Here is a 13631-nt window from a genome sequence, read left to right as displayed (position 1 = left end):
ATGGGTAATGTTATAGAGTATAGCGAAATGTAGGAAGAGAAAGAGAGAAAGAGGTCGGCTCGCAGAGTCGGCCTTGATCTTGCATTAGAAGGTCAGCGAGCGAAGAAAGCAGTTGTGGCCGACGATTCCCTCGGGAAGCATGCTCGTTCCGCGCGACCGGCTCCCCTTGCGGTTTTCCTATTAGCATGTGGCAAAAAAGCCGGGCAAACAAAAGCTCGACAGGGCCCAGACAGATTCCGAAGTGCACACCGCGAAAACTGATTGCGTGCAAGCCAATCGAAACCGCGAGACATGTTCCGCCTGTTTACCGCGGTTTCCGAAACACGGCTTCTACTCGGAGCCGCTTCCGAGCTGCTTTTTGCCCCATTCGAACTAGTTAGGAACCAATTTCGAACAAACTCTAATCGTTCGTCACGCTCGAGTCAGAATATTTTTATCATCACAATTTTATTCCCCAATATTTCTCGGATGTTGGCGTTGGTTTAATTTCAATTGGTGATTTTTAGAAAGATTTAATTGGTCTAGCATCAAATGCAAAACATTAAACGTACTGTTGTATTATTTTCAACCGATTAAAATTATTAAGAGAAGATATTAATTTCTACGTAAGCTATCTCGGAAAAAATCTGCTGTCCAGCAATAATATCCATCATGTGCCAAGCAATCATTCCCACAATAGCGCGATCTAACACTTTCTTTTGGAATTGTTGGTGGTGTTCGAGCAGCTTGGACATAGTTCGAGGGTTGTTTTTCCGATAGTTAGAAATATTTAGCGTCGGTTGGAGGAAGAAGCGAAGTAAAGAGTGCAGTTTATCAGGGATCACAGGCCTGGAGTAACACCTATTCCCGCATTCGGCAGAAAATCGCAGCCTGTTTCGCAGGCTGGTGGCACGCGGATGCGCGCCACATGTCCCGCATTCCCGCGAGCCTTCTCTCTTCTATATCTTCTCCTTCCCTTCATCCTTCTCTCTCTCTCTTTCTCCACTATCCATCGTTCTCCTGCTACGCGCGATCCTGCGATCCTTTCTCCTCTCACCTCGTCGCCGTTCCCGGAACTATTAATTAGCCTGTTCCCTCGACTACCGTTCCAAGTCGCGCCGACCGATCCCTCGTTTGTCACTTTCGTAGGACCGAGGTCTATCAAGGACGCTGCCCCTGAATCCCCTCCCTATTTACTAGTCTCAGTCTACCACAATCGCGTTTCAATTTTCCCCATTGTCCCTCTCAATGAACCACAGAACCTTAAATGATTTTAATCGAACGTTTCAATAAATGACAACATTTTTCCAACAGCATCACAATTTTATTGTACGCCGTTCCACGGAACGTTTCGTTGGCCGAAAAAACGGGGCGTTCCAAATTGTGGGCGTGCCGAAGTGTGGGCGTTCCAAATGGTGGGCTTTCCGAATTAGAGGCGTTCCGAATTAAAAGTGCGTTCGAAGTGTTGCAACTTCGTGAAAGAACGTCATCGAATATTCGTTCTGGTCTCATTTTGTAGCTCGAACCTCCTACTTTTGAAATACAATTTGGATTTCTCTCGATAAAATTTTTTACACTGTGTACCAGATGACAAACTGAGTATACTTTTTTATTTCCAAATTTTGCAAATTCAAACGTTCGTACAGACCTCGGAAAATTTTTTTTATGACCGAGACTAACATAAATTTGAAGATTGGAGTCTCGCCTTTAAAATGAGCTATCGATGGTGACCATATGATTTTTTTTTTGGCCATGTTATTGAACATTGAATGGCGCCCCAATACCTTCCTCGCAGATTTTAGTTTCTAACCGTGCACTACCGTATTCTGTTATATGAAACAAAAGGTTTGGAACGCCTCGGATCAGCTGGCTGTTCCCTCGCCTAATTAATCGACGCACCGAAGGGGACACGGTCGGGTTCGGTTCGCGCTCGAAATCTCCCGGAAATCACGGCTAGGTGCAGAACGCGTTACGAACGTGGGAATCGTTTTCAGAGTGCACGCCGCCGTGAAACTATCGCGGCCGTGATTACATCTCGCTGGTTACTCTCCCGGAAAATCAACATTATTTATGAATGCGTCCGGTCAACCGACCAATATTCCTCGCGATCACTAATTGCTCGATATCGTCAGGACCAATAATTCCTTCTCGTTTCTTGTTATTTCTGAATTCTCTTGATCCTTCTCCTTCTCATCACATTTTCCTCTGGCTTCTCTTTTTCGTTTACGTTCCATTATTTCTGTGTTTTCATTCTTCATTTTGTCATTGTTTTCGATTCCACGGTTTTCCTCTTAGTTTTTCTTCTCTGACTGATTTCTCATTATTTTTCCATTTTCTGCTTCCAATTTTCCACTGGTTTCAACTCAATGATATTTTCCCTTTTGTGTGAATTTTCCCTCACTATTTTTCCATTTTCCGTTTTCTGTTTAATCTCATTAAAAACGGCATAGTAAGTTCCCTCTATTTCGTTGTTTTTCTTCTAGCCTTGTACTCTTTTGTCACATTTCTCGGTCTTTTTCGTTCCCTGTCTCCGTCTTCGGGATTCATCCTTCGTTTCCTCTGTGAGAATGATTCGATAACTGGGACAATGGACGCACTTATCGTGGGCACGGCGGCGAGAAACGAACCCGGACGAAAAATTACGAAAATTACCGGAACTCGCGAAACCGTAACAATAATTACAATGCAGATGACACCCGTGGGAGAGGGTTTATTGAACGGGGTTCTGCGAATTCCACCTACTTCTTAACCGCTGTCTGGAATTTCTCTTCTTAATTAAAAATAATAATAACAGTGTACTCATGTGTACACGTTACACGTTAGTCGTTAATTGCGGAGCGAAGTCCCATTTGTCTTTCTTCGTTACTCATCAAATCTAAGACAATGGCACTGCTTCTCAGGACCTCGTTTCGCGATCGAATATTGTACTGCGTGTTATTACTTATTACAGTCGCGTCATGCGGTAACATTTCTGGCAACACATACAGTTTTAATGTCTTGTTTAACCGTTGAAGCTCGAGTAGTATAAATAAAATAGAGTTGTGCAGAATTACGATTGAATTACTCCAGGAATTATAATTACGAAGTAATTGAATTACGTTGTAATTCAGTTATATTTTAATTTATAATGCAGATCTTCATTCAATTAAATTACAATGTAATTCATATTTGTAATTGGAGTACAATTATAAAATACTTAGTAATTAAATTACAATAATTACGAATTACGATGTAATTAAATTAAAAATTAAAGAATAATAAAGTAATTGGTAAGAAGAGGTTGAAAAATCCATGTGAAGGTTTCAAACAGAAGGAATTTATTATTTATAAATTTATAATATCTGAACAGAAATAACTTCTAAGTTACACATTTTTTAAATTTCAACCATAAACATGAAATAGCGTTACGTATTATGAACGAGGACGAGGAATAAAAACTACGCCGCACAGACACTAGACAAGTATATGAAAGAAAAGCATAAAAATATATCGCACTTCTTCAAAGTTCTGGGCTGTAATTTGGAGAGATGTATTTTAATTATATTGTATTTCAATTATATTGTATTTTAATTACACATCTGATTAAAATACTTGGCAATTGAATTAATTGAAATACTTAGTAATTGAATTAATTGAAAGGTTTGAATTATGTAATTCAGTTACGACGTAATTGAATTACTATATAATTGAAATACAATGTAATTGAATTAGCACAAGTCAGAAATAAAATGAAGTACATATCTAGAAAAAATAATATACAAAGTAATAATCGATTGTGAAAGGAATAAGGATGTAGCATAATAAGGAAAAATAGTGAAGCGAGCTGCAATAAACTAAAACCTAGCAGTCAGCAGAAATGCAAGCAATAAAATACAATTTCCAGGAGGAATGCAAACGATAAGCTGCAGTTCGAGCAATGAGACAGAACGCAGCTGCCGGTGGAAACGCAAGTGACAAGATAAACCGCAGGTGTCGGTGGGAACGCAGATAACAAACGAAACAAAGCGTCGATAAAAAAAGAGTGATTCGATGGTAGTTTTCGGTCGCGCATCTCCCTACCAAATGACTGTAGCGTCCACCAAACTGCGTCAGGATCTGATTGAACGGATGATTCGCGTAACGAGCACCGGGCCGGAGTCCGGCCGAGATTAAATCCCGCCGCCTGCACACGTATCAATCATTTTAAACGATTTAGGTGCTAATTTAAACAGCGCACCCGCGGTATACAATATTCCGCGTTAAATTACTTCCATTAAGCTGCACATCGTCTCTCTCTCTCTCTCTTTCTCATTCTCTCCCTTTCCCCTTTTCTTCGCGGTCCGCCGCCTCCCGACAACGCGGCAATTAATTTCTCGACCGCGCCGCGAGATCCTCCTTTTTCCACCGTCAATCACCGCTCTATCTCGATCCCCGTCGATCCACCGCGATAGATCCACGGTGTGTGCCGGGCGTGGCCAGTTTTTCACGGTTGCAACCTTGACCAACGAGCGCACACGTGCTCCCTCGCAACTCCGTAAGAACATTCTCTCTCGGCGTGCTCTCTTTGCCGCGCGCGCTCGCTCGCTCTCTTCCCGATCGGCCGATCGATTAACCTTTCGGATTAACTCGCCGTTAGGCCGCAGAACCACAGTGCTATACCTCCAGCGATGCACCGGTGCATCCGCGCGCCAGGTGTGCTGCGAGCCCCATCGCTCTGAGAAAATCTGCGAAAATTCCCCTTCCTTGGAAATGCTCGACATTTTATCCGTCATCGCGCCTCGCGAGCAACATTATTTACCCGACCGCGTGACCTCGCCAGTTTTCCCACGGAAATATTTTTCTCTGTTAAAACAAAGGTTGAGGAACACTTCTGTATTTTTTTTATCCTGATCCCTTCACTTGTCGAGTCCAGAAAAATGTTCGAAGTTGCAGTGAAAACGCTGTCGTCGTTCCTTACGAGGAAGGCAATCGTTTCAACTATCGTTCCCTCAATTTTCCTCGGAAAAAATACTTTTCAGTTCTCCACACCGACGCGAGTATCAAGTTCCAGCACCAGGATCTCGGCAACGTTAGCAATTCCCGAGGGGCATTAGGCGCGCGAGAATTCCCGGTGGCAGTTTCCACGAAATCGCGGCGATTCATCTCGCCGGGAATTCAATCTCGGGAAATGGCAGCCGTCTTCTAATCCGATTAACTTCCTACCCATTGTATTCGGTGTAATAACTTTCCGGAGGAAGATCTTCGCTGCATTGCACCGGATTGCACCGCGATGCACTGGGATGCGCTACGAGGCGGTAAGTGTACCGGTCCGGTCGTCACGGGTCACGCGTGCAATCCCAACCGAACAATACAGTTCCTAATTACAGGTGTAGGTAGCTTCGAGGGTTCGAGCACCAGACGAGAGAGAGACTTGGTTGCGTACGAGCGCCTATAATCGACAGATCGTAACGCATCCAGTTAATGAAACACCAGGCGCGCTCAAGGAAACGCTATGAAACGTCGAGGAAACGAGCGTTGCGATTTTCCGTTCGCGAACCTAGCGCGTAAATAAGCGTAATTGCCAGCTGGTTTTCTCGCGAACGATTCTCTATGGTTGCGAGATGAAGAAATTGTGGATTCCGTTCCTTGATTGCAGGCTATCCTGTTTATCGATGGGCACACTGTGCATTTTTCTACCGGGGTACTTGTGCTTCAATGTTCAACTTTCAACATTTCCTGATCGCTACTGTGCCTAGCTTATAAGATTTAATTTCAAGAGTTCGATGAAGGTTCAACAAACCTTTTCTTTATTCTTGTTCCAAGGTACTAGGCTCGACAAACGTTCAAGAAAGCTTCTAGTTGGGACTGTCCTAAACTAGAAGGTTCAATGAAGCTTTCCATAGACGTTGTTGGAAACTAGATGGCTCAATGAAGCTGACAATTACTCGAATCCCATACTAGAAGGTCCAGTAAAGCATTCACTTCCATTGTTCTAACCTGGAGGGTTCATAAAATGTTTTAGCTATTGTTCTAAACTAGATCAAGCGTTCGACAGACGCTCAAGAAAGCTTCTAGTAGGAACTGTCCTAAACTAGAAGGTTTAATGAAGCTTTCCATAGACGTTGTTGGAAACTAGATGGCTCAACGAAGCTGACAATTACTCGAATCCCATACTAGAAGGCCCAATAAAGCATTCACTCCCATAGTTCTAATCTGGACGGTTCATAAAATGTTCGGTAGCTATTGTTCTAAACTAGATTAATAGTTTTCACCCCTATTGTTCTAATCTGGACGGTTTATAAAATGTTTGTTCTAATCTAAATGGCTCAATAAAGCTGCCAGATGTTAGGCTCCTATACTAGAAGATTCAATAACGCTTTTAATTTCTGTTGTTCCGAACAAGATAGTTCACTAACCCTGCCAATCATGATTGTATGATTCATTTCTGAATCAAAGAATCTCCAATCGTGAAGTTTCCTCTCACTATATCCATCATCCCACTCCTAAAGAATTGGTACTCTCCAGAATCATAGATTCCATCCTCCATTCTTAAAGATCTCCGAATTCCCATCATGCAAGACACGTCTTCCAACTCCCGAAGTAGACCCAGAGGATCATCCCTTAAACTCGAGCAGACTTCTCCCGATCAGAAACCCGACTGAACATTCTGAACAGACCGAAGTTCGAAGTGAAATAGAATCCTGGAAGTTGCATAGAAGAGCGGCTATCAAAAATGGCAGATCACTGCACGCATCGCAGCACATGCATTCAGGCTTCTCTATCTTCTGCCCGTTCGGTGCCGTTATTCGCACCCATGCGAACATTCCGCGCGTCCGACCAAGCCCAATCGAGCGATCCGCATAATTCGACAGCGGCCTCGGTTAGGTTCGCCACGCCACGAGGGGGATCCTGGTGCTATAGCAAAGCAGAACCGAACCAGGAAGCGTTCGCCGATAGCGCGCGCGCGCTCTCGGTTAGCCGACTTATCGGTCGACTAATGAAACCAGGGGAAAGAGGACAGGTGAGCATGGAACAAGCGAGGCAGAGCGAGGCGAGGCAAGCAGAAACGTTCGGATAGAAGATACGAGGCCATAGACGCGTGCTCGTGACCCATGACGGCCCCCGAGGCCGCAAAACGGACGAACGCATGCGTGCACCAAGCTCATGCGACTCGGAAATGGGAAACTAAAGAAGAGACAAAGAATAAATAACGCAAAATAAACATTCTCTCTTCGTCGATTGCAAGGAACAGGAACCGCGTAGAAATTTTTCTTCTGTCTCCAATGACTTCGATAGTCTAGAAACAATACACCCGTATGTTTTTAAATTCTTTTTATCTTCCTTTTCTTTTCCATTACGCCTACTCATTTTTGTCACGAGTGCACAAAATCCGCAGTCTAATTAATCATGGAAAACTCCAATAGAGGATACATACTATGAACTCAACGAGAATATAATTTTATCCAAGTACTACAAATCTTGTTTAAAGGCCGTTATTTAATTTTCCCCAGCTTTCAAAATCCGAAAGTACTGCCGCGGATATTTTTTAGATAGAAAACGATCATACAGGGTGTTTCGTTTAAAACAGGACACCTAAATATATCTCCTCTATCTCTGAAAATACAAAAAATGTTTCCGACGTAATCTAAATGGTTTCAAAAGACGAATCCGATGGAAGAATCATTTTTTACAAATTGTAATTTTTCAATAGTTTCTTCAAGGTCACTGGTGTTTTTTTTTTCTACGTATATACACACATTTTCTGTTGTTGTATGTTACAGCGAACATGGATGAATGCACAATAACGTTTGCTATAACATACAACAGAAAATGTGCGTATATACGTAAAAAACACGAGTGACCTTGAAAAAACAATTAAAAAATTACAATTTATAAGAAACGATTCTTCCATCTGATTCGTCTTTTGAAACCATTCAGATTACTTTAGAAGCATTCTTTGTATTTTCAGAGATAGACGAGATATTTAGGTGTCCTGTTTTAAACGAAACACCCTGTATAGTAAGTGGGCAAATTTCTTGTTCGAAGTAAATAAATGCGAAACACAAGAAGCAATAATTCGCAGAGCGTGATGATAAAGGCCGATACAGACGGACGGATAGTTTTTAATGAAAGTTTAGCTTGAAGAGCGTCTCGGACGTCTCAGCACGACATCTCGCGTATCCGTAGAGCTTCGAGCGATATCGGGGTCTCTAATCTGTTCATTAGTCCTAATATATCGAGCGGCAGCCACCCACTCTTCATCAGATATTACTCGCCGTGTCATTCAGGCCCTCGTTTTACGACTTCTCTTGTCTGCGGAGAGATCGGGTCGGGCAGAGAGAGAGAGAGAGAGAGAGACAGACTGAAAAATCTCTCTTGCTCTCAATCGGAAAACTACGATCCACCAACAGATAAACACAGACGACGATAGCAACTGATCAAACAATTTATGGGGATATTTCTGCTGGGGACACGCGGGAACCGGCGAACACCTGTCACAGGGTGCGTCGTCCGCTAATTTACCCGGCAACCCCGTAAAACTCCGATCTTATCGTCGCCGTAAAGCGACAGAGCAGAAGACTAGCGTCCCCGCGATCGGATCGTCGAAAGAGAGAACGAATAGAGATCGAGATAAAGTGAAAGGGAGAGAGAGAGAGAGAGGACACGTTTCCGCCGGAATTCCTCCGGTTTCGCTTGGCCATCGGCAACGACGATAGGCCCGTGTTGTTATCGGCCGGGAATATTAATGAACGATAATTGCGGACAAGCGGCGAAGTCGATTTGCATGAGTGTCCACGTGCTGCGAACGGGACCGATACGCATACACGTGAACACCGGCGAAATAATAAGATCGGCAAAACCCCCGGCGGATGCGAGCCTCTGCAAAACGAACATTCCGCCATCGGAGCGGTGCGATATCAACCTGCAGGTATAATAATGTCGAAGTAATGGAGGTAGCGTACGTGGCGCGGCAGATCATCTCGTCTTCACTTACCTCTTCTTCCATCATTATTTCCCTCGTCTTTACCTCCTCTCCCCTCCATATTTCAATATTCCAGCGGTGCGATCTTTTTACTCCCTGGATACACCCCTTTCCTCTATCATTGTAATTGTTTCTGCTCTTCCTGCGAGTTCATCGATACTCCTCCATTTGTAGCCTGGCTGATGGATAATTAGTTCCTTTTCTTTATGTCGATACTCTCGAAGCTTTTTCTGTCTCGCGTTCTTCTGACTGCAGTTCTGTGCGTCGATGTTCTTTGTGTTCAGCATTACCGGTTAAATAAAATCTAATAGACGGCAGTAAAAAAGTATTGCTCTAAACTGGATTAAGGGTTCGACAAACGTTCAAGGAAGCTCCTAGTTGCTACTGTCCTAAACTGGAAGGTTCAATGAAGCTTTCCATAGACATTGTTGGAAACTAGATGGCTCAATGAAGCTGACAGTTGTTCGAGTCCTATACTAGAAGGTTCAATAAAGCTTTGAATGGGCGTTGTTCTAAATCAGATGGTTCAATGAAGCTCCTAATATTTGTTCTTTTAAACTAGATGCTTCAATGAAGCTGACAATTACTCGAATCCTATACTAGAAGGTCCAATAAAGCATTCACCCCTATTGTTCTAATCGGGACGCTTCATAAAATGGTAGGTGAAATTTCTTGAAACATATTTTTCATGATATTTTACCTAGAACCAGTCCTTATAGTGATGCCTTTGATATATTGGGTTTAAATGGTCCCGGCATTTTTAAGAACCCTAGGGTGTACAAATTAAATGCATAACGATCCTCGTGATACCCGCGAACCCCTACCACGACCGCAGTACATACACCCGGCCATAAATTGCAAGAAATCGGCCATAGTTCCGAAACTTGGCGTAACTGAACAGAGTTCGACGATCGCAACAGCTTCGAAAGCGATTCGAAGCACGAGGAGCGGTCGCACGGACACACGCACACCGTCTAGACTCGGTTTTCCCTGAAAAGTGTTTCAGGATCCCCTAATTGGAGGACCAGCTCCCGTTAAACTTGCCCGCGATAAGGGAGTAAAGCAGCCGACGGTGGGAGCAGCAATCAGAGAGCCGAAGTTATCTTCGGATCGCTGCCAATCGTCGCTAGGTAATTGGATATAGGATCGTATAATCGCCTCTCTTCCCCTCCCCTCCCCTTCCCTTCTCTCCTCTCCTCCGGAGCCAACCCTTTCGAAGTTAGGGTTCGGAATGTAATTAGTCAGAGGAGCAATCTTCCAGGAGGATCTATACTGCGAGCGAGCCGCGCGATTCCTCGGGATCCAGCGATCGCTGCTGGATACCTGCGCCAGTAACATCATTAAAAATCGTTGACCGAGGACGGACGCGTCCTCCAGGTGTCGCCCAGGGCCTCCTTTCACTTTTCCCGCGGGAATTCTGTCTGGTTTCTTCGGTCGTGCACTTTCTTCGGGGAAGGACGGGTAGACTGCAAAATAAAAATCTGTAGCAATTACTGGAAACGATTTTACGAAGAAATCGCCAGCTTCTCTTCAGGACGAAGATACTCGAGAAATAAGATACCTTTAAGTTGTTAAGAAACGAACAAATCTGGTCAGTGTCGAAGCTCTTGCGGCGAAGAAGAAGCAACAGGTTTCCGGGATAGCAGAGGGAGGGTTGTAGTTGTCGTCGATCGAGGGTGATCCTTAAAGTAGACGCTGTAACAGGAAGACAGGACCTCACGAAGGCATTAGATATACACGGCCGATTGGGGTGGGCTTAGATAGCATCTTCGACGGCTGTACAAGGAGGGAGGCCCTTCGATCTTCCTCCCTTTCCGTCTTTCTTTGGTCGTTGGCTCCCTTTGGCTCCGTTTGGCTCCCTTTCGCTCCCTTTGGCCCCCATTTGAATAACACAACGGAACGCTCGCGACAGTCACGAGAAGCCACGAGGCTCGCGCGGAATTCTGGGGTCAGCTGAACCCGCCAACCGGTGGACAAAGCGACCACGGAAACGGTAACCGGTGTTCCGACCGATTCGAACCTTGTTCCAGCTTCCTGTGTTGCCCCCGAGATATCCACGGTGGCCGTCGGCAACCTGCAATCATCCCCTAACACCGTCCCCCGGTGATTTAGTTTTATACCACTCTGAGGGGAGGCCTAACTGCGCTGAGCAATTGCAGGTTTCTTTTGGTTGATCTTCTAGAGGAAAAACAAATGCCTGGAAAGTTCCTCGGAGGTTCAGGATCCGGAGCGATCCCTGGCCTAAGTGAATCGGTTGTTGGTTCGCATGTAACTGTAAAATTGGACCACTGCAGATAAACTGCGAGACTAACGCACGGTTGCATCGATTAGAGGATACTGTGTACAGTGTATCACGTTCTGATTGATTTTGTCGATGGAAAAGAGGATCAGGCACTTTTTTAGCTACCTGATCACCTGGGAGTCATTCGGTATTGTTGTGTTTGGTTGTTGCACGGGATTAGTGGTGAGTCTTTACAAAACCTTCTCTGCTAGGACAATTTTAATGCACAGGACTTACAAAACTGAACCTGGACCAGATTGGTATAGTTGTCGATGAAAACACTGCATAGGATCGAATCTGTGCAATCTCCTCTGCTAGAACACAAAAGACCTTTTCCATATTTAATGACCAGGGTGTCACAACGCTAGAAACAAAAATCGGTTGATCCTCATCGTCAATATTCCAGCTGACTGGCTATCGTTTTTCCATCATGAAGGAACAAGACCTAAACCATGACAACTGAAAAAGACCCATTGTCTCGACAGAATTGCTTCCTGTACACCGAACGCGATTTATGGCTCCGGACTTGGGCAACGAGCTGCTAGTCACGTGCTCGAAACGAAAAATCAATCGATCGGAGCTCTCGAGGGGACACTTTTCACGAAACCATTGCGCAACGTGCAGCGCCAGATTGCGCAAGTCCTAGATCGAAAGATTTCGGTCTGCCGCGGGTACAGCAAACATTGTCCTGTGCGACGCACGTGCACACTGTCCGGCGTGCACCACGCCTAGAAAGGAGCAGCTCGCGGACCAGTTCAGAGATAGTATCGCCTAGGCGTCCAGCTCTAATGGCCCCCGGGGTATGTCGATCGGTCAGAAATCGACTGGCACGCTCGTAACTCTCTGTACAGCTCGCGGTTTCTTGCCAGTCCTTTACTAAACGGCTCGCCTAAACGGGACGTTGCTCTCCGTCTAGCTCAGCGATCGATGCTGGACCATCGGACCGGAGGTTAGGAATTTAGGTGGATGCTTTGCCGCAGAGATCTGCCGAGTTGTCTGAACTTTGGACGCCTCCGAGGAAGACTAGTCTAGATCCATTTTTTTTTTTGCTGATCCTTTAGACTCCTACATAGAGTGCGGAGTCAATTTTACAATTATGGATCAGGAATGGATCCAGCTTACGACTGATTTTCTTTATTGTTGAGAATTGTTGAGATGGAGAGAGAATGAGAAAACTAACGGAGGCGCGATCGATCGCAGAGCCAATCAAAGGCAAAGTGATCGACGGACGCAATCGGTAGCCGGGCGATCGATCAACCAGCCGGGGGACGATCGATCACCTGGCTCTCGGACCCTGATCGACTTGGTTCAACGCTAACGAACCGTGCTCGGTTTTTTCTGTTCCAGCAAAAGGTGAAATTCTGGTTCGCGACCGGAGGCGCAGGATTCTGCATCAGCAGGGCGCTGGCGCTGAAGATGACGCCTGTCGCTGGGTAAGTGCAATCATTTTTCTCATGTTTATCAGTGAGAAGCAACTAGCTGCGAGGCTGACTGAAGCATCGTTATTTAGAATAATTTTTCGTTTTCATCCATCTTATACATGGTTCGAATAAGCTGTGTTCGATAGTTTTGTGACACAACTCCGCCATTGAACAGGGACTGAAACACCTAGACTGCGAGCGAAATAAAAATGTCTTCCTTTAATAAATTTGAATATGCTAATGGCGATATATATACATATATATATATATAACGACACCGTTAAATTTCTTTTTACTGTTATTATTTTACCTATCCATTTTACCATGAATGCATAAAATCCGCAGTCTAAAGTCACCAGAGCACGATTAGAGCGAGTCGAACAACGTGCAAGAAGTGTAGCGGAAAAACGCCGGCGAATAGAATAAAGGTGCACGAAGTCGAAGTAAGAGCGGCGAGAGTAAACGGAGCAAAATGAAAAAAAGGATTACAAGTCGAGCGTTGTTAGCCAAGGTCCGCGTCGGTCATAAAAAGTCTACATTATCGCGGCGCACTGCGACTGCGACACAACGAATGCATCGAATGCAGTTCTATCGGCGCGGCGCGGAGTGCACGCAAGCGTAAAATAATATACGAAGCCGGGGATCACTATGGGACATTAAATCTCGCCGGGGAAAAAACTGGATCGGTGATTTCTATCGTTGTCGATCGGCCGTTGTGCTCGATCGAGGCCAATGTAGGATCGAGAGGGGCGCAAGAACCGAGAACAAACACACGACCGGCCACTGTGGACGACATAAATAATGATTTACGAGGGGGCGGGGGCCCCCATAGTCAGCCGGAGCCCCGACGCGAACTCCCGGCCCCGAAGAATTGATCCTCGAGACGAACTTATTGATAATAACGCGCATAGCTCGCGACGTCGCGATCAACAATCCTGATCGCGCGTCATTAAGCCGTAAGTGGACTGTCTCCGATCCAGGCCTCTCTTATCGCTCGTCCCCTCTGCGA

The 13631-nt window shown here is 45.0% G+C and overlaps 1 protein-coding gene across 1 annotated transcript in view; it reads left to right on the top strand.

The window, feature by feature from the left end:
- The window catches only part of Fng (Fringe glycosyltransferase), a 101164-nt gene that overhangs the window by 58274 nt on the left and 29259 nt on the right, over positions 1–13631 (top strand). Inside the window, exon 6 of the mRNA XM_076435246.1 lies at positions 12549–12634. Coding sequence (XP_076291361.1) covers positions 12549–12634 — 86 coding nt within the window. The remainder of the gene's footprint in view (positions 1–12548; positions 12635–13631) is intronic.

This window comes from Lasioglossum baleicum, chromosome 12 (genome assembly GCF_051020765.1).
Source record: "Lasioglossum baleicum chromosome 12, iyLasBale1, whole genome shotgun sequence".
Classification (NCBI taxonomy): Eukaryota; Metazoa; Arthropoda; class Insecta; order Hymenoptera; family Halictidae; genus Lasioglossum; species Lasioglossum baleicum.
Note: the sequence above shows the minus strand (reverse complement) of the source record. Positions and strands in the feature narration are given on the sequence as shown.